Raw genomic sequence first — 21,866 nt, 5'->3', positions numbered from 1 at the left:
TGTGCAGAGGCGCCTGCAGATAATACATTCCCAAGAACTTCTGACTATCCCCTGAAAGCCTGTGCAAAGTCAGACTCAGCAGCCTAACCACACATTCTGCATTCATTCCACTTCTCCATCTGAATGTGTTATGTAATCCAATTCCCAATACAGACGTGTCTTGGCACTGTTTGTGGATATGCGGATCCTTTTGCATTGACTGTATGGATATGAGCATATATGCATTCCTATTCATTATCTACTCAATTATTAAAAGCTCTTCCTATTTTTCTTTCTAGGGGACAGAGAGTTCAATGACAATGGCTTGTGAGCTACTTCCTCAACGAAGCTAAGGCATACCGAATCAACTCATTCTTTAGAGTGAATCATTGTTTAGCCCAGATTGAGCCAATTCCCCTTCCCCTGTAGTGTTCACTTAATAGTTTTAGAGGAGAGCTTTGTAAAGCAGACAGATTTGTCTCCGTTAGGACGGAGGAGCTGAGCCACGGCCCATAGGATAGTGAGGAGCACAGCTAAGCCAGGCTCAATAACTGCACCCTGCCTGCAGCAGCAGCAGAGCTCTTCAAAGGCAGGTGTCCTCAATCCCAGCCAGCCCCTCAGGGCCCCACTAACAGTGTCTACTGCTTCTAGATGGGCCAGAGAGTCTGCTTACCTGGTCTTCCAGGCTTGATAAGATGCTGATCAAAAGACAAGGAACAGAGTTGTGGATTTTGTTTGCGATTCCTGGCGCTGTACTGCAGATAACTGTGTATCTGTTCAAGGTTTTTGCTTTAACAGCCTTTTCAAAGAGAGAAAACAATTCCTCTGTGTAAAGAAAATGGAGGCCGCGTTCTGAGCGTCTTGCACAAAAAAATCAACTACTGGACATTTTAAGCCACAGATTGACTGTACTCCCGTAAATGCTGGGACATTCTGTAACCATATTGTCAGACATCCAGGGTGTTAATGTCTTCGTTAAGACTTAACACTCAGCGATAAAGAGTTCTGGCAGCATCTCCAACGTATAAAAGATACCACTGATAGAGTTGATTGATTCACTGCAGTCTTGTTATGGTAGGAAGAAGAGTAAGGTCACTCAATTTTGGCATATTAGTCCAAATAAATCACATGAAACCCAGGGGAGGGACATAAAAGCTGTTACATCCTCCACACCTTGGTCTCTTATTAGATTTCCCCCGTCATTGGATCATCAATTAGTATGCAAATCATTCCAATTTCTTGTGTTTGAACACACCAAACATAATGTCGCTCTATTTGCATATCATGCCCCTCCTCCTTTTCCTCTCATAGCACGTTCCTGGTTGCATAGGATGAATGTTGAAAGAAATTATTCTCAATCACTTTCAATTTTGAAAGATAAAGCTGAAGGGAACATGACCTGGAGATAATGTAGCCAGTAGGCCTATTTTATTTTCTTGTTTTTACATTATGTGGCCTATTTTATTTTCTTGTTTTTACATTATGTGGCTTGATTTCACCCTTAATGATATGGCATTAATATGTACTGCACTTGGAAACACTATACACATAAAACAGTAACACCTTAGCTTTAGAGATATGGCACTTATAAGGCATTTACTACCAGTTAATCGCCAATTATGACACTATACATAGACCTTAATTAGCCCTTTGCCCCCTTTTATTAAACATGACCCGTAGATGTGTGGATACAGGAACTACCAGGTTAAGTTTGTAATAACGGTAATTAAGATATTTCTTATGCCATTCAATGGCGTGTATTACAGTTGTTTTGCTGCACTGACCTGTTCGAAGAACTCATCCATGAAGTGATCCCGGTCAACCTGGACAACTTCTTCATCATCATCGCTGTCCTTAGCCTGAAACAGAAGAGGTGAAACACAAAATCAGTCCCCCATGCACTGCACTGGCATATTGCTATTTATTGCTGATTGCGTATTTGTGACCTGTGCAAACCGCAGATAACACAGTACCACACTTGGCTATAGATCTCTCCTAACTGTTGGAAGGGTAATGAGCAAGGATGGAAGGGTAAGGAGTAAGAATGGAAGAGTAAGGAGTAAGGAGTAAGGATGGAATGGGGTAAGGGGTAGAGAAGAAAAAGGAAAACCCGTGTATCCATACTGCTTGGTGACATGCATAAGCAACCATTTTAGATAAAGCCACAAAAAAGGCTTTGAAATATGTATTATATTTGCGCTGTCACTTCAAACAGTTCATGATATGAAGGGAGTGACCCTTGAAGGGAGTGACCCTCAGTGGCTCCCGAGTGGCGCTGCGGTCTAAGTACCTGGTTCGAATCCAGGCTGTATCTCATCCGGCTGTGATTGGGAGTCCCATAGGGCGGCGCACAATTGGCCCAGCGTCGTCGGGGTTTGGCCTGGGTAGGCCATCATTGTAAATAAGAATTTGTTCTTAACTGACTTGCTTAAATAAAGGTTAAATTCTAAATTATATATATATATTTTTTAAATAATACCAACCCTTACATAAACCCTCTTCGACTTAGTGATGCGAGCTGTGTGAACCGACCTCAAAGGGGTCAAGGACTAAGAGACAGTGAGAAAGAGTAGCTGTATACGAAGCTGTTGAAAATGGCAGGAGAATCGATGGAACACCTTACATTTGCGCTAAAATAATAAAGATGTGCCCTCGGCTTCTTGTCGCGCTTAGCGTTGATGAATTGCCAGAGGCCCATGGAGAGGGGCTGAGGTGTGCAGTGTTGGCAAGGTGGAGCGTGGGCCGTCTGCCATAGGGCAGCACACAGCTCATTCTGTTGCTGATACAGTATTATGGGCACTACAAATTATGCACCCAACGAAAAAGGTGACACCAGGCAATAGATACAGCAGAGATAGATCACCGCATGTGTATGCTGTATGGTCAAATTGATGAACTGTTTAGGCAATAGCTTGATGGGTATTTTGCCTATTTGCGTCAGAGAAGGGCATAGCATTTATGTTCAATTAACTGGCAGGATAATCGATGGATAGGGCTCTATTTAATCCGTAGCGCTGAAGAGCTGCACTATAGCGCGATAGACATTTAAAAGGCAATGTTCCCGCGTTAGCTAGGACTGCATTCACAGAAAACGCTACATATGTCGGCTCAATCTGAAATTACCTTTACATTTCAATCACGCTATAACGCTAAACCTCACCCATACGGATTAAATCGAGCCCCTAGAGTGTTTTGTAAGCTAATGGCAGTCATGTTGAATCACATTGTGAGGGAGAGAGGGGTTGACAAATCCATTTCACCTGGAGAAAAACAACAAATCGACAAGACCTCTATAGTGTCGTCTGCTAAGTCCACACCACAACAACAGTCATTGCTGAACAGCTTCGTCATAAACACAGCTAGTGGACACCTATCTATAACTGTTGGCAAACAGAGAAATGTACAAAATGGCAGCCATCTACTTGGGCACACTCTAGTCAACATTTTCCCTTCACTCTTCATTGCTTCCTGTTTGTCTTTTGGCCATAAAAATACAGGAGAGTTAAGTCCTCTAAATCGCATCTCATGCCAAAAGAAACAGCAGCAGACAAGTGTGTCAGGGAGACAATGTTTTTTCATAAGGGCATACGGGAGGGAAAAATAGCTCCAAGGAAGAGGCTGGATGCGTTGGGAGGCCTAGTCGAGTTGCTAGGTTTTGAACTAACGGACCGTTAACTATGTCTCTAGCGGTTGGGGCTGGCTTTGTCTTGGTTAGGGTTTGAAACATTTCCCTCCAGTGCCCACCTCTAACTAGCTAGCTCCACATCGATAATGTGCAGTTCATGTTCCTGCCCTCTGTGCCCTCGGGTGACAGTCTCCCACTCTGCCTTGTATGGTATGATGAGAGACGGTTCCTGGTTAGATCACTCACTGTCCAATGTAATGTGATGCTAGTGTATATGGAGTGTGTGACAAAGGATTAATATAACTTCAGTGCACGGAGCTTTGATATTGATACACGCTGCAGTTATTGGACACATTTAGCCACTTTTTGTTTTGTTTTTTCTCTCACCTCATTGTATAGATTTTTTGTCATTTAAATACTTTTCTGAAAAACATTCCATGACAAATGGACCTTTTGTTAATTTTTTGCTCCATTTAAGCACATAATAGAGACTATAATGTGTTGAGTTTTCGCAGTAGCTTTCAGGCTAATGAGCGGTGACTCACATTTGTGCTAACATTCACACAGGCAATATCAATGGCCTACCATATTCGTATCAATTTCTAGCAATTATTTTCTGAAGCTTTTAGTACCAGCTCAATTTAAATGGCCATTGCGATGGGAAAAAAAATTGCTGCGATTATTTGATTGAATGAGATGTTGCTCAAATTTGGGTTAATGAGTAATTGGTTTCAGATCTCCATATGATCATCGAAGAGAAAGATATATAGAATGTTCAATCAGAATAAACATCCGACAGGCTTCCACAGAGAACCACGATTCTGACAGACTCGCCTGAATCAGTTTAGGTTCCCTTGGCTTTTATCAAAGGCTACAGATCTGGAACTGTGGTTCATCTGTCTGGTCCGTTTCATTCAAAAGGCCTTGGACTGGAGCATGTTGGAGTAAGATATGAACACGACTGATTGTGTCCAATAAAGTGACTGTGGTCATACGTGCATTGTGTTGAACCGAGCGTTCATTGTAAAAGGGTATGGTTACAATATACAATCAATCAAAGTATTGATTATAATAAGACTACAGATACCACCAAGCTGGATAATGCGGTAGATGTTTTTATAGGTGTAAAGTTGCAAGTAAAAACCATATAGCAGACATAGTAATATACTATGCTTGTGATATAACTGCAGTGTTGCAAGTAAATAATTCATTTGTATAGAGATAGTGGCCTATTCCTAGATCATTTCCAATTAAGATAGCTGGTGCAGATTTAATATTTTAATCCATGTTGAAACTACCAAAAACTCTACCATTACTTTCAGGGATCCCCCAATGGTTTGTTCACGATCAACTGCTCAGATTTCCTCCTTCCCAGAGCTGAAATATTCTGTCCATTTCTATGTATTATTCATGGAATGATGGAGCAGCTTTTGCTGCATATTGCCCAGCCCACCATCTTCATGGCTGCCTGACTGTTACACTGCACAGATGCACACAATCTTAGCTGGGCTTATTTGATATAGATCATGATGTTGTAAGAGGTATCAATGTGTGTTAAATCCTAAGCATATAGCCTACACCTACGTATTGCACAAAAGGTGAATGTTTTTAAACTCATCAATCTACACACAATACCCCATCATGTCAAAGAAAAAAACAGTTTTTTTGAAATGTTGCAAATTTTTGCAAAAAACTGAAATATCATATTTACATAAGTATTCAGACGCTTTACTCACTACTTTGTTGAAGAACCTTTGGCAGCAATTACAGCCTTGAGTCTTCTTGGGTATGACACTACAAGCTTGGCACCTGTATTTGGGGAGTTTCTCCCATTCTTCTCTGCAGATCCTCTCATGCTCTGTCAGGTTGGATTTGCTTCACAGGCATTTTCAGGTCTCTTTAGAGATGTACGATCGGGTTCAAATCCGGGCTCTGGCTGGGCCACTCAAGGACATTCGGAGACTCGTCCCGAAGCCACTCCTGCATTGTCTTGGCTGTGTGCTTAGGATCGTTGTCCTGTTGGAAGGTGAACCTTTGCCCCAGTCTGAGGTCCTGTGTGCTCTGGAGCAGGTTATCATCAAGGATCTCTCTGTACTTTGCTCCAGTCATCTTTCCCTCGATCCTGACTAGTCTCCCAGTCCTTGCCACTGAAAAACATCCCCACTGCATGATGCTGCCACCACCAGGCTTCACCGTATGGATGGTGCCAGGTTTCCTTCGTACGTAACGCTTGGCATTCAGGTCAAAGAGTTCAATCATCTTGGTTTCATCAGACTAGATAATCTTGCTTCTCATGGTCTGAGAGTCCTTTAGGTGCCTTTTTGGCAAACACCAAGTTGGCTGTCATGTGCCTTTTACTGAGGAGTGGCTTCCTTCTGGCCACTCTACCAGAAATACTTGATTGGTAGAGTGCTGCAGAGATGGTTGTCTTTCTGGAAGGTTCTCCCATCTCCACAGAGCATCTCTAGAGCTCTGTCAGAGTGACCATCGGGTACTTGGTCACCTCCCTGACCAAGACTCTTCTCCCCCGATTGCTCAGTTTGGTCAGCTCTAGAAAGAGTCTTGGTGGTTCCGAACTTCTTCAATTTTAGAATGAGGCCACTGTGTTCTTGGGGACATTCAATGCTGCATAAATGTTTTGGTACCCACCCCCAGATCTGTGCCTCGACACAATCCTGTCTCAGAGCTGTATAGACAATTCCTTCAACCTCGTGGCTTGGTTTTTGCTCTGACATGTACTGTCAACTGTAAGACCTTATATAGACAGGTGTGTGCCTTACCAAATCATGTCCACTCAATTGAATTTACCACAGGTGGACTCTAATCAAGTTGTAGAAACATCTCAAGCATGATCAATGGAAACAGGATGAACCAGAGCTCAATTTCGAGTCTCATAGCAAAGGGTCTGAATACTTATGTAAATAAGGTATTTCTGTTTTTTATTTTAGCGACCACAATTTCTAAAAACCTGTTTTTACTTTGTAATTTATGGGGTATTGTGTGTAGATTGACGAGGAAAATGTTTATTTAGTCAAATTTAGAAAAAGGCTGTAACAAAGCAAAATGTAGAAAAAGGGAAGGGGTCTGAATACTTTCCAAATGCACTGTATATGGTAAGCCACAAACAAATATGCAATTACAAACACACTTGCAGAATCACACAAAAGCATGTTGGCTTTATTTGAAAATGGATAAATGGATAAAGGCACCTTAATCCTGATATGTGACAGAGATTAAGTGAGAAATATATATTTCTGGACTTATGACAAGTAGCTTTGATTGTAAAGGAGTCAGGTAACAACAAAGATATTCAGAATGTCCAAGATAACTGACCTCTTCAGAGAGGCAATGTCTTCTCATATTTCACAATGTCAGTGTTGTATTACAACTTGGAGTCTTTTCACCATCTCTTATCACATTAGCATCTTACCTACACACTAACACAGACCCCTGCTAAATCAATACAGCCATAAATAGCTGCGCTTGAATAGCTGCATTTGTTTGCTAGCGATCACCCTACAACACTATGCATTGTTTGCGTATGTGTGTGTGCATACGTGCTGGCTTTGAACTATGTGTTTAGCCAAGAAAATAGAAGGATACCAATCATGCTTTTCACCCAGGGGTGTAGAACAGTCCTCTAGGACAGCAGTGCTGCAGGTTTTCCATTTCGCCCTTGCCCCTAATTGATCAGTTAATGTCACTGATTTCCCGGAGAGTCCACACACCTAGTAACACAGGTCTAAATCTGCCACTGATTTAAAAAAGCAAGAATGAAACCCAGCAGCCTTTCATGACTCGAGGGCAGGCAGCACCTCTGTTTGACCCCGTAACAATTATTAATTAAATATGGCAAATGTTATGCAGAAGTATTATGTTACGATGTGAGTAGCATATGTACCTCATTCACCCCCTGGTGTCACTACAAGGTAGATACAATCTGCAATCACTACTCTTGGCGCCTACCTAAAGTCAGACAGAAAGCACCCAACTTGTGTATTAAAATGTCTATTAAAATGTCTATTAAAACGTGTAGCGAAATGTGTATTAAAATGTGTAGTGAAATGTGTATTAAAATGTGTAGTCAAACGAGCAGCAGGGCTAATGCTAACTCGTTGCTAGCTCTGTTGCCAGATGAGGATCTGGGGGGATCCTCATCACAAGCTGCAGCTATGTCGGCTAGGCTACAGCTATCTCATCTTGAACTGGTCAACATTTTTACATTTCCACTTCTGTGTTGTCTACTCAATGTAGCTATATTTGGCTGTTTTCTTCCTTTACTCCTCCCAGGCTCTCCCAGCACTCCACCTGCATCCGGTTTCACCCGACGGGGGAATGGCAGCCTCTCTAGCCCTTGCTTGCCAATGGGCAGATAAGCTAGTTCACAGCTCATATCTTCCATATGAGAGGTATACGCATACTAATGAAAAATGACCAAGGGGCAAAACATTCCACGACAACAGATATCCGTGAGGAGAGAGAGCACGTAGGTAGGTATGGTATGAATAGTTGCATATATGAGCAGGTAAATCTGCTTGGACTATGTTTAATGGAATGGAGTTTAGACGGAATTCAACTGACGATAGGAATGTGACTACAATAGTGCATAACATGTCTGGGCTGCAGAGATAAGGTTTGAGAAAGGTTTGCCGCATTAACACCAGCAACAGGATCTATATAAAGAATTCATATCTTTAGATTGTGTTACAACTGGTACTAGATTGATCAATCTAGTATTCAAATTCACATGGACAACAATGGTACAACAAAGACACTGGTTTGTTTGAAGGGTTTTTGAGGAAATTAAATGCTAATTATTTAGCAGAGAATAGACATCAAATGATGCTGTGAGGTAAAATATGGTTGAATACGGTTAGACATGGTTGGTGGAATCAGATGGGGTTCCAGAACGATCCACAGAAATGCAGTCATACACAGTTTAGCATAACCAATGTACCTACTGTACCAAGTGTACCGCTCACTTGCTTGTGGCAATGGATTGTTGTAACAGCTGGACTAAACAAACCATCACGCTAGGATTCAGGTTACACTGGACAGGCTAAATGGCTAGACTGGCTAATCAGGGCTTGAACCAAATCACATTTAATCTAATGTTAAGTAGGGCCTATAACTAATGTAGACCCTTTAGCTGAAGCTAACCCCAGACAACCTAATCTTCACTGTACACATTATTCTGAGTTACAACAAGCAGCAAAAAGGATTTGATAGCAATGTAATGGATGCACAGTACTTCCACCATTGCCCTCCCTTCAGATTTACCAGAACATTCAAAAACACATTCATTGCTAGGTGTGAATGCAACCTCATAGTGTACAGAGCAGTACATCAAACATTGCACATCTGGGAGATAGGCCTCTTGAGGGCACCACAGGGAAATGCTGGTGTGTCGCTCTGAGCAATGTAGGGCAGGCCTAATACACCTGCCATGTGAGTCTCAGTTAGTCTGGCTATAGAATATAGAACAGTACACGGTTCTAAACTGTTTAGCGATCTATGAAATCGCCCTAGTTAAAAGTGTGTGTACTCTGCATGTGATCCAAAGACATACACAATCGCATTTCAACTGGGTAACCCACATGAAGAAGCCCTGTCTGTGTCCATCTCACCCCCTTTAAATAGCCAGCCCCGTCCAGATGCATGCCAGCGACTCGCGACACAACGAAACTTCTAGCGACCACAAAGCTAGCCGCGGGGGTTATCTGCTCGCAGACTGTAACACGCCTTTTCAAGTAGTTCATTCGTTATATTCATGGAGATACAGTGCTAGGCAGGAAGCATGAATTCAAATGTTGTATCTCTGGATGTCGTGTAAAAAAGAAAACGCTAGCCTTCAATGAAAATGTAGTCATTTAAAAACCTTCAATAGGCCTATCCTTCCCACCAGAGGCATGACTATGTACTGTACAGTATGTTGTACTACAGGAAATGTTACCCTTATAGAGCACTATAGTGATACTAAAGGCAAATCATCTGAAATGTGTACTAAAACATTTTAAACAGTACAACTAATTACCTCCAATACGTCTTGTGTAATAAATGATCCTCGCCTCATTAGAACACCACTGCACATTTTGGTCGAACGTAAACGCCGAAAAATGTACACCATCTCACTCGCTATTACATAAGCAAATATTGAATTTATCGCTTATTCATCAAGCCGTTGACAGCCTAACCAGCTGTTTTGGATCCAGTGGCAGGGGAGCTTCCTCTATGTATGTTGTTTTATTGGTGGAGGAGAAGGGAAGTTACAATGCCGTTGTCCATGGAATCACATGAAGCTATGACATCGGCCCTGCGGTAAAAACGTCTACATATAATATAACATGCAATACCACTCTCTGCGTTGCTTTTGTGAGTTGATGGATTAGTGGATTAATGAGTGGATGGATATGTGGATGGATGGGGGAAGAGAGTATGGATGCATAGAATGTGAATATTATGTATGTGTATGCATATGTGTACCTTTGATGTGTATGTACGTGTGTATGTGTAGCATTGTAAGTGTATATTTATGTGGATGTGTATTTGTATGAAGTGTTATTCACAAAACTCCAGTCTGGATCTCTGAGATAGTCAATACTTATGTGTTTAGGCTATCTCCTAAAAACGCACACCCTAGAAAACAGCCCAAGCACATTTGAACTGCAGAATTATATTCTTGCAACGTTCTTGAAAACCATTTGAAACTGAAGGCTCGCAAAACGATCATATTGAGTAAATCGTATTTAGCAGCTCAAAAAAACAACAACGGAGACTTTTATGGGAGATATTGCAGCAAACATCATCCGTGATCGCCTGCTAGCCTGCGGACAGCATTGGATCCACCAGGAATAACGTGAGTAGCATCCGGACAGCTACCGAACAGAGGCAGTGAGTGTATCAGTTCAACCACAGAGGACGGATGCATACCGCTGCGATCCCTGTTGCTGATGCTATAACAAATGGGCTTCTGGGAGGACGGATGGATTGCTAGGGCCCATGTATGTGCAGATGCTTGGTCATACAGCTTATAAACCTATTTATGCAAATGTGTACACATATGTGTATATGAGTGTGTTTATGTGCATATTCATTGCATTAATTTGACTGACTGCACGTTGACAGCTAAAGCCCTGTGGCAAAGATGGAGCTATGGTGAGTGTGGAGGAGGAGGAGGAGGAGGAGCAGAGGGGATGGGATGAGAAAGATAGAGTGAGGCAGAATGTGAGAGAGAGATCGAGAGAAAGGGTCAAGAGAAAAGAGAGAGCGGCTGTGGGGGAGGGGACAGAGGAGAGAGAGAGAGAGAGAGAGATAGGGGGATGGGAGGAAGAGGGAGGGAGAGATCCAGGGAGAGAGGAGAGGGAGATGGAAAGAGGGAGGGGAAAAATTTGGAAAAGGGGGGAGGGGAAGAGAGGAGAGAGTCTGTAGCTAGCTAACACACATGATGCAGGTTAAACAGCATCTGTTCCCTACAGAAAATCCCATTGCTCCCAGCAAAGGGGATCAAACAGCCGTTGTGACCCAACCAGGGGTCGCCCATTCCATACGTCCTCCCACCCCCAACGCCATCCCTCTGCATCCACGACACACAACTCCCTGTCAGGGAGAATTACATAAGCCTGGGTGACCTCAGGTGTGGGGGTGAATACAAATGCCATGAGCGCCTTGCCCAACCCTTAGTCCATCTGTACTGGGAGAGGAAGAAGCCATCGTAGCGAGAGAGAGACGCCCCCTGTCCGCCGTTACTGCCCATGTCTTTTGGGCCTGGGAACAACATTAACTAATGTCCCTATGTAGTACACAGGGGTTAGGGTTAGACTTGGGGGGTTTGAGTGGTGGCAGGAGAGGTAGAGGGCATGGAGAGGAGAGAGATTAAATAAAGAGCCCTGATGTATACACACGTCAACCCTCATCCACTTCATGTCCATCTTTTGTCAATCCATGTTCGCTTTTCCACTTCCAGGGCTATAAAAAGCATAGATTGTCAGTGTCCATGGTCCTTTATCAACCGTCATTCTGATGCTTTGAGGGGGCCAAGGGAGAAAATGGAAGCGAGCCGTCTTTTTTATGGCTCATAATGGAGGGGGGGGGGGGGGGGGGGGGGGGGTGGAGGAGGGGATGTTTAAATAGAAATAGATGCTGTGGCTTCCAGACTGACTCAGCGAAAACTCAGGGGAGTGTCTTAAGTGAAGTAACAAACAAGGTCAGGATGTGATGAGCGAGCTGCACTGGCTGCCAAACCTGGGCTACAGGCAGCACCCACAGGCTCACAGAGAGAGAGAGGGAGGCTCCAATAGAGAGACACAGGTTTCGTCCCGATTCTCCACCCTTCTCCAAAAGTGTGCACTTCACACTCACCACGGTAGACACTCCCGCCAGTCTACGTTTATACCACTCCAATGCTTTTAAATCCATGACAGGAAGTGCACACTTTGGGAGAAGTGTGGAAAATCGGGACGCACATCACTAATCCATCAATACTATGCACAGTCATATCAACCGCTCTTCCCAGAGTATTTTGCACTGTAAGATCCACTGTACTGCGCATCCCCCCAAAATCCTGAAATATAATTAGTGACAAATGGGAAAGTATTAATCTTATATTTAAGCAATAAGGCTCGAGGGGGTGTGGTATATGGCCAATATATCATGGCTAAGGACTGTTCTTAAGCGCGACGCAACGTGGAGTGCCTGGATATAGCCCTTAGCCATGGTATATTGGCAATACACACTATATATACAAAAGTATGTGGACAGCCCTTCAAATTAGGGGATTGTGCTATTTCAGCCACACCCGTTTTTGACAAGTGTATAAAATCTTGCACACAGCCATTCAATCTACATATACAAACATTGACAGTAGAATGGCCTTACTGAAGAGCTCAGTGACTTTCAACAAGTCAGTTCGTCAAATTTCTGTGGCCGAGCAGCCGCACACAAGCCTAAGAATCAACATGCGCAATGCAAAGCGCTGGCTGGAGTGGTGTATCAAGCTTCACCATCTGGCTGTCTGACCAACAAATCTGGCTTTGGCGGATTTCCGTAGAACGCTACCTGCCCCTCGGCATAGTGCCAACTGTAAAGTTTGGTGGAGTAGGAACAATGGTATGTGGCTGTTTTTCATGGTTCTGGCCAGGCCCCTTAGTTCCAGTGAAGGGAAATCTTTACGCTGTGGCAACAGTTTGGGAAGCCGCTTTCCTGTTTCACCATGACAATGCCACCGTGCACAAAGCGAGGTCCATACAGAAATGGTTTGTTGAGATCAGTGTGGAATAACTTGACTGGCCTGCACAGAGTCCTGACTCAACCCTATGAAACACCTTTGGGATTAATTGGAATGCCAACTGCAAGCCAGGCCTAATCGCCCAACATCAGTGCCCAACCTCACTAATGCTCTTGTGACTGAACGGAATCAAGTCCCTGCAGCAATGTTCAAACATCTAGTGGAAAGCCTTCCCAGAAGAGTGGAGGCTGTTGTAGCAGCAATGTGGGGACCAACTCCGTTTAATGCCCATTCTTTTGAATGAGATGTTCGACGAGCACGTGTCCACATACTTTTGGTCGTGTAGTGTACCACAAACCCCAAAGGTGCCTTATTGCTAGTATAAACTGGTTACCAACGTAATTAGAGCAGTACAAATAAACGTTTTGTCATACCCGTGGTATACAGTCTGATATACCACGGCTGTCAGCCATCAGCATTCAGGGCTCGAACCACCCAGTTAATAATTTACTTTGTGGAACGGGTTAGGGGTTAAAGTAACTAATGAAAGAGGGCTAATCGAAAGGTTGAGTGTTGGCTAGGCCTTATCTCTAAAACCCTAACGCAAAATGACAATCTTCTAATTCCTCTTTAAAATAATTGATAAAACCTTAATGACTATCACTATCAGTTTTTATCAGAAGTTTGTGTTATCAACAAGTATGATAAGAGGAGTAGAAATATTGCCAGAGGTGTTTTTTGGAAACATGTGGCACCGTGCTAAGTTCAAACTCAATTTAGACCCTCTCTGAACTGCACGCAAAACCCCCAAAATACATTTAGACTTACTTAAATTCACTTCCTCACCATTTAACCAAGTCTGTGGTCTCCCTCGGGGAATCACAGCTGAGAAATGGAAACAGGTTCGTGATGCTGCCAGGACGTTTTTGGGGCACTGTACATGACCAATTCCCAGACTTCAATGAGCCATGTAATCAATATATAAAACAGTGAATGATGGGAGGGTTTAACAAATCTATGATGGCGTGTTTTAAATGATCTTGCATCACGTTGCCTAGGAACCTATAGGAGTGTTCCATCTTACAACTAGTGTCTACGTAGATTATACTCCATCCTGTTGTCAAATGCTCTAATGTCAACTGTTAATAACAACTGCATGACCACTTCTGTCATAGGTTATTACATGCTTCATAAGAGTCTACATACCAGATGATATTACAGGGTGTTATGTCATTTACTAACCTCTGTGTCACATTGCTACATTGAATGGAATGATGGGCGTCATAACCATGTCATATGCCGTTATAGAGTGTTCACAGACACCTTAAGTGAAGTGAGCCTCATTTGAGGTGTTATAAAATAGTTATGCATGTGGTTGCTCCACAGGATAAATTGAGAATCACAAAACGTTACCATTCAAAGGATCTCCAAGAAACCGTGGCAAATGGGAGCACAGATGTATCTAGGATTATACATTTTTGTTATATATTGATGTACAAAAGAAACAGTCCAGTGGCAAGTCGGAGCGAGCTAACCAGGACCTTGAGACTTCTCTCTACGCTGACTGGGCTCCGCCAACCCCACTACCTGGAGCCAGCAGCTTGTGTGAGTCGAATACGCCCACAACACCCTTCCCTGCTCTGCCATGGGCCTATCACCTTTTGAGGGTTCCCTGGGGTATCAGCCCCCCGCTCTTCCCTGAGCAGGAGGAAGAGGTCGGCATACCTTCTACCGAGATGTTTGTCCACCTCTGTCGTCGTACCTGGAGGAGAGCACGCTCGGCCATCCTCAAGAACACCTCCAGGTATCGACGACAAGCGGCAACCCGGTATCGTCTCGGGCAGAAGGTATGGCTGTCCACCTGGAACCTGTCCCTCCGGGTGGAATCCCGCAAACTCTCCCCCTGCTTTATCAGCCCGTTTCCTATCTCCAAAGTCATTAGCCCCTCTGCTGTTCGTCTTCTGTTGCTCCGTACCCTTCGTATACATCCGTATACATTCCCCCAGCCACCCCAGTCATAGACTGTTCTCTCTACTACCGCATGGCAAGCGGTACCAGAGTGCCAAGTCTAGAACAAAAAGGCTTCTCAACAGTTTTTACCCCCAAGCCATAAGACTCCTGAACAGGTAATCAAATGGGTACCTGGACTATTTATATTGTGAGCCCCCCCCAAACCCTTTTTTTACGCTGCTGCTACTCTCTGTTTATCATATATGCATAGTCACTATAACTATACACATGTACATACTACCTCAATTGGGCCGACCAACCAGTGCTCCCGCACATTGGCTAACCGGGCAATCTGCATTGTGTCCCACCCACCAACCCCTCTTTTATGCTACTGCTACTCTCTGTTCATCATATATGCATAGTCACTTTAACCATATCTACATGTACATACTACCTAAATCAGCCCGACTAACCGGTGTCTGTATGTAGCCTCGCTACTTTTATGGCCTCGCTACTGTATATAGCCTATCTTTTTACTGTTGTTTTTATTTCTTTACCTACCTATTGTTCACCTAATACCTTTTTTGCACTATTGGTTAGAGCCTGTAAGTAAGCATTTCACTGTAAACTCTACACCTGTTGTATTCGGTGCACGTGACAAATACACTTTGATTTGATTTGACCTTTCATATGTCCAGAGATAATCCATGTCTCACTGCCCTTTGTCTCCTGTTGCCAGTTCGTTTTGTTTGTGAAACCCTCACTGCTTTTTCCAGAGAAATGGTGGCCTTTGCCTGACATGGGATGCATCCAAATGGCTCCGTATTCCCTACGTACAGTTGATGTCAGAAGTTTACATACACTTAGGTTGGAGTCATTAAAACTCGTTTTTCAACCACTCCCACAAATTTCTTGTTAACAAACTATAGTTTTGGCAAGTCGGTTAGGACATCTACTTTGTGCATGACACAAGTCATTTTTCCAACAATTGTTTACAGACAGATTATTTCACTTATAATTCACTGTACCACAATTCCAGTGGGTCAGAAATGTACATACACTAAGTTGACTGTGCCTTTAAACAGCTTGGAAAATTCCAGATTTTTGGGGGGTTTGTTCCCCTGCATCTGCTTGTTTCTTGCTCTTGTTTTCTAGTCCTTCCCAGTTTTGACCGTTCTGCTTGCCCTGACCCTGAGCCGGCCTGCCGTTCTGTACCTTGCCCCACCTAACTGGATTATTGACCCCTGCCTGCCCTGACCCTGAGACTGCTTGTCGTTCTGGACCCTTTGCACCCTCTATGGATTATTGACCCCTGCCTGTCTTGACCTGTCGTTTGCCTGCCCCTGTATTAGAAATAAACGTTTGTTTCTTCGACACTGTCTGCATCTGAGTCATACCTGAAATGTGATAGTATCAGGCTGGGTGAAGAAGGAGTTGGGTTTTGTAAATTCGGTCAAAGTATCCAGAAGTGGACTTGTGTTGATTTGTTGTGTGTTTGCTGCCCAGAGGGAGAGGGTCAGCGATGCACACCGTTTGGTACAACACAGACCCAGTGGCGAGCACGAGACTGGGGAGACTCTGTCTGTTTAGATGCAGAGTGTTTGCCGGATAAAGTCATGCTAGGGTATATAAGTTATCCCATGAGAACTTTTGTTCTGAACACACCACAGTGTTTCGGTGCCAAGTTTATGGTCATGATGCAGCAGTATGTAGGAGGGAGATTCCGAGGTGTGAGAAGTGTGCAGGTGGACATGAGACAAAGTGGAGTGCTTCAATTGTGGGGGTGGCCATGTAGCTGGGGATTAGAAATGTCCTGTGCGAGTGAGACCGTTTTTAAGTTTCCAGGGTGAGGGTAGTGCAGAAAGTGTTATATGCTGAGGCAGTGAGGAAAGTAGAGGATTGTGGGCAAAGGGTGAGGGAGCCTGAGAGTGTTAGGTAGTAGGCCAGTACAGAGTGACCCAAACAGTTTGCGCTTTAGTAAGGTTGGCTTCTTGCCGTTTATTGCTATGGTCATTAATTGTCCTGCACAGATGGAAAAAGAATCCCAGAAGATTGAATTGGTAGTATCAGCAGCAGAGTTTTTGGGTGTCATAGATTTTAATTCAGAAGAACTACAGGGGGTTTTGAGAGAAGGGGTTCCAGCCTCCCAGGCCAATGGCCTGTTGTACGATCTGTTAGGGCAATTGTAGTGGAAAGGTGTGGTGGGGATAGTGGTATGTATGTAGGGTTAGATGGTGGTGCAATTTCCTTTTTTCTTTGTTTGTGAACAAATGGTCAATGCACTTTCTGAACTGTGAAAAGCAGCAATACACAACAAAGCGTCTACTCTGCCGGAAAACCACATGAAGAAGAAGACAGTTTGCAGATCCTACGAAAAGTTATTTAGCTTCAGCTCTTGTGTCAGCGTATCACTTCGCTGATATCGGAAGACTTAACAACAGAACAACAACACATGAGAAACGATGAAATTAAAAAGTAATTGTGTTTAAAGTGTACTGAAAGAGAATGTATTGTGTGATGTGCTGCAAAATTTGCTTTATAATTTGAAATTCCTCCGGTAGCTAGCAAGCTAGCTAGCTAACTATCTAGCTATGCATAAATGGGGGCACAGTGGGGCTGCTTGTTCTCATGTCGTGGCCCTACGTCTGTGGCTAGCTAGCTACAGGCGATATTTGGATTGTGAGAAGCATGGCTCTCCAACTCTGCTCCTGGAGAGCTACATGTTGCAATTGCACCATCAACTACTCAGTTAGCTAGCTGGCAACCTGACTAATGATCAATCTCCTTTATAATATAGCTGTCATTTTTATTGTGGCCTGCTCATCTTCCTTTTTTCACAGCTGTCACAAATCCTGTTGTGCCCCAGAAACTTGATTTTGTTGTAAAAATTCTTAGCTTCTGTGTCGTTTTTTTTTAAGTGTTTTTTTTTAGCAAGTTGTTGGTAATATAATGTGTCCTTTTTAATATATGGACGTGGTCCAATTTGTACAACTCTGAGCAGTTTATTGTCTCATCCAAATAAAAAAATCCTAAGTACATCTGTGCTCCCATTTGCCCATGTTTTTTTTTTTATCCTTTGAATGGTACAACATTGTGATGCTCTCAACTCATCCTGTGGTATACGCACATTCATAACTGTTTTATAACACCTCAAATGAATGTCACGTTACTTAAGGTGCCTGTACACACACTCTATAACGGCAAAGGACATGGTTATGACACCCATCATTCCATTCAATGTAATAATGTGGCACAGAGGTTGGTAAATGACATAACGCCCTCTAATATCATCTGGTATGTAGACTATTGTGTAGCATGTAATAACATATGACGTAAGTTGTCATGCAGACTGTGTAATACCAGTTGTTATTAACATTGACATGAGCGCATATGACAACAGGATAAACAGTCCTCTATATAACGCCCATTATACCTAGTTTTATAACATCTTATTTCGTTACTCATAACTATTTAAAACTACTTATAACAGCTTATGACAAATGCTATAATGTGTTATATAGTTGTTATAAAGGCTTTATGAATGTATACATAAGGACACCTATAGTAAAGTGTCACCAATTTTCCCCTTGTATTAAAAGCAAATACCCAATTAGGAAGCTTAAGCTGTATTGACTTATTGATTGATTGGTTTTCTGCTGCCTTGCCAAATCCCCTTGCAGAAGACGTTATAGGGAGCAGTGAGCTGCATATTTCTTCACCCCCCCCCCCCCTCCTTCCATCCCTCGCATCATGAATGAAACAGGAAGTGGGTGATCAATTACATATTCAACTTACACATAAAAGAACAGTCTGAACTATATGTAAATGAGCTTACCCACTTAAGTATAGCATCCGAAGGCTGTTTCATTGTAATTTACTTAGTTATGTCCAGACTAAAATTCAACGGCTACAACTTATTATGTAAGGTGGGAGATTCAAAGCGTACTGCTACTTCCGCCATACCAATGTGAGATCAGCAATACTTGTAAACTAGGTCATTTAAGGATGCGAGGGGCATTGTGCCGATAGAACCAGTGATGCCACCTTTTAGAAAAATGAACACACAAATGAGGATGGATATTCGGAATGAAAGTGACAGTATGGGACAAATAAATTCAAAGCTGTTTCTCGTATCAGGATTTGATTGTACAGTTATAATGGTACTCTCAACCCTGGATTTCCTCCCTCAATGCAGGATTCAATTGTTGTTTGATTATTTCATTGTCAGCAATTACAATGTTGTTATAGTATAGTTTCTACATAAAGGGTAGTATGAGGACATTACATTACATGCTTTATCTTGGCCAGGTCGCAGTTGCAAATGAGAACTTGTTCTCAACTAGCCTACCTGGTTAAATAAAGGTGAAATAAAAATAAATTAAAAAAACATCAGCCATAAGTAGCTTCTCACCCATCAAAATGCTTTAAGTGCTTAACTTACTTGTGTACTGTAGTCGAGAGAGAGATTGATTACGTATTGGGATCATACGTCTGTAGCTTTATCGATAGTTAGGCTACCTGCAGGCATGGGTTCTTGAGGATGTCCAATATACAGTACATCAATCTAAATCGGTCATCATATAAACGCTTTGTCCTTCTGTTGTAAAACTATTTTACTCACTTTAGTGGTTGGATTGATATATCTGGGAGCACCTTTTAAATGTGTTTGTCATCAGGGTGTATGATTGCTCCACAGTGTAGTAAATAGATCTGACATTTACCCTTGACAATCCAAACAGACATTGTATCTCCTCGACCCCAAAAATGGCAAAACTCGGACCTCTAAAAGATCATACAACACAATCAGACCATCTGACATTCCTAGATTGTTTCCAAGACAAATTCCCCAACTAGCAATTTCCAAAATAATATTCTGCACCGATAACATGGTGATCATGCAAACTGAGAGAGCAGGTGATAATCGAACCTCAATAACATCTCCCCGACATAGTGGTCCTTAAGGAACATGTTGCTGCTGAATTCCTGTCCTTTCTTTGTCCTATCATTGTGCTGAGGCAGTTAAAGATGTTAGATTAAAACCATATCACGTGATGTAGTCCTTTACAATCATACTCAGGATTAAAAATGGCAGATTTGGCCACTGATAAGCTCCTAAATTGGAACAAAGTAGCTGTACAGTAACATGCTATAAATTACATCGGCGCTCTCGCTCTAGGCTTCACAGCGCTGTATGGGTTTTGACTGACAGCCGTTCTGAACTTCCCCCATCTCTCCCGCTAGTTGAAACTTTTGCAGATGTTTTGTTGTCTGAGTAAGGGAAATGCTTTAAATTAAGAGGACTGTGTATTTTGAAAGATGAGACATTGAGGATTATAAGGAATACCGCTTTGATGTCATACAAGCAAGCCAAACACCTGTGAGTCCAAATGTGCACTTCACATTTCCATAATCATAAAACTCATGTCATATAGTGTCAACGTTTCTGATCACTAAGTTTGATGTACAGTTACAAGATGACATGGCGTTATACCCCGTGTTGTTCTGAACAGAATGAGCCTGTGTTTGTCTATTGTGAAGAAATTTTAAGGTGGAACACGCACCTGAATGCACTCATGACTCCTTTCTACACTAAGAAAAAAAGGTTCCAAAAGGGTTTGGCTGTCACCATAGGAGAACCCTTTTTGATTCCAGGTAGAACCCTTTTTGATTCCAGGTAGAACCCTTTTTGGTTCTATGTGGAACTATTTTGGGTTCCATGTAGAACCCTCTGGGGAAAGGATTATACATGGAACCCAATAGGGTTCTACCTGGAACCAAAAGGGTTCTTCAAAGGGTCTCCTATTGGGACAACCGAAGAACCCTTTTTTTCCCAAGAACCCAACAGACCAAAATGGTCTGTTTCGCTGAATTGCCTTATGAAAGCCCTACACGGTAAGATAGTATTTTATAACGTATCTAGTCTAGCTTGGCAATAGAACAAGCTTTCAAATGATGCCCACCTGACCCAGATTGTGATTTATAATGGGACGTTTTTGGATTGTGTAAACAACAGTAATTGTTTGATGGCGGGGATGCAGGGTTGTTTTCCAAACAGAACAACTACAATTGTACTTGCTCTAGTTCCTCAACGGCACAGCTAAGAGAGCTCAAAAAGCACCTTATAGTTGACAACTCGTCTTCGAGTCATTAAAGTGCATTGAATTGACTTAGTAATGGTGCACACTTTGGAGAGGATAAAGACGGGCCGGCCACCTGACGGGTGGCGGGTGGTACCCCCAGGTCTGAGGGTAGGTAACAACATCTCCACCCCGCTGATCCTCAACACTGGGGCCCCACAAGGGTGCGTTCTGAGCCCTCTCCTGTACTCCCTGTTCACCCACGACTGCGTGGCCATGCACGCTTCCAACTCAATCATCAAGTTTGCGGACGACACTACAGTGGTAGGCTTGATTACCAACAACGACGAGACGGCCTACAGGGAGGAGGTGAGGGCCCTCGGAGTGTGGTGTCAGGAAAATAACCTCACACTCAACGTCAACAAAACAAAGGAGATGATTGTGGACTTCAGGAAACAACAGAGGGAGCACCCCCCTATCCACATCGACGGGACAGTAGTGGAGAGGGTAGTAAGTTTTAAGTTCCTCGGTGTACACATCACGGACAAACTGAATTGGTCCACCCACACAGACAGCGTTGTGAAGAAGGCGCAGCAGCGCCTCTTCAACCTCAGGAGGCTGAAGAAAATCGGCTTGTCACCAAAAGCACTCACAAACTTCTACAGATGCACAATCGAGAGCATCCTGTCGGGCTGTATCACTGCCTGGTACGGCAACTGCTCCGCCCACAACCGTAAGGCTCTCCAGAGGGTAGTGAGGTCTGCACAACGCATCACCGGGGGCAAATTACCTGCCCTCCAGGACACCTACACCACCCGATGTCACAGGAAGGCCATAAAGATCATCAAGGACAACAACCACCCGAGACACTGCCTGTTCACCCCGCTATCATCCAGAAGGCGAGGTCAGTACAGGTGCATCAAAGCAGGGACCGAGAGACTGAAAAACAGCTTCTATCTCAAGGCCATCAGACTGTTAAACAGCCACCACTAACATTTAGTGGCCGCTGCCA

At 43.2% G+C, this 21,866-nt stretch overlaps 1 protein-coding gene across 1 annotated transcript in view; it reads right to left on the bottom strand.

Annotated features, from left to right (window-relative positions):
* Window positions 1-21,866, bottom strand: part of LOC129828903 (syntaxin-1B) — a 62,904-nt gene that overhangs the window by 32,576 nt on the left and 8,462 nt on the right. Inside the window, exon 2 of the mRNA XM_055890202.1 lies at window positions 1,764-1,838. Coding sequence (XP_055746177.1) covers window positions 1,764-1,838 — 75 coding nt within the window. The remainder of the gene's footprint in view (window positions 1-1,763; window positions 1,839-21,866) is intronic.

This window comes from Salvelinus fontinalis, chromosome 2 (genome assembly GCF_029448725.1).
Source record: "Salvelinus fontinalis isolate EN_2023a chromosome 2, ASM2944872v1, whole genome shotgun sequence".
Taxonomy (NCBI): Eukaryota; Metazoa; Chordata; class Actinopteri; order Salmoniformes; family Salmonidae; genus Salvelinus; species Salvelinus fontinalis.
This window is presented reverse-complemented; position numbering and strand designations above follow the sequence as displayed.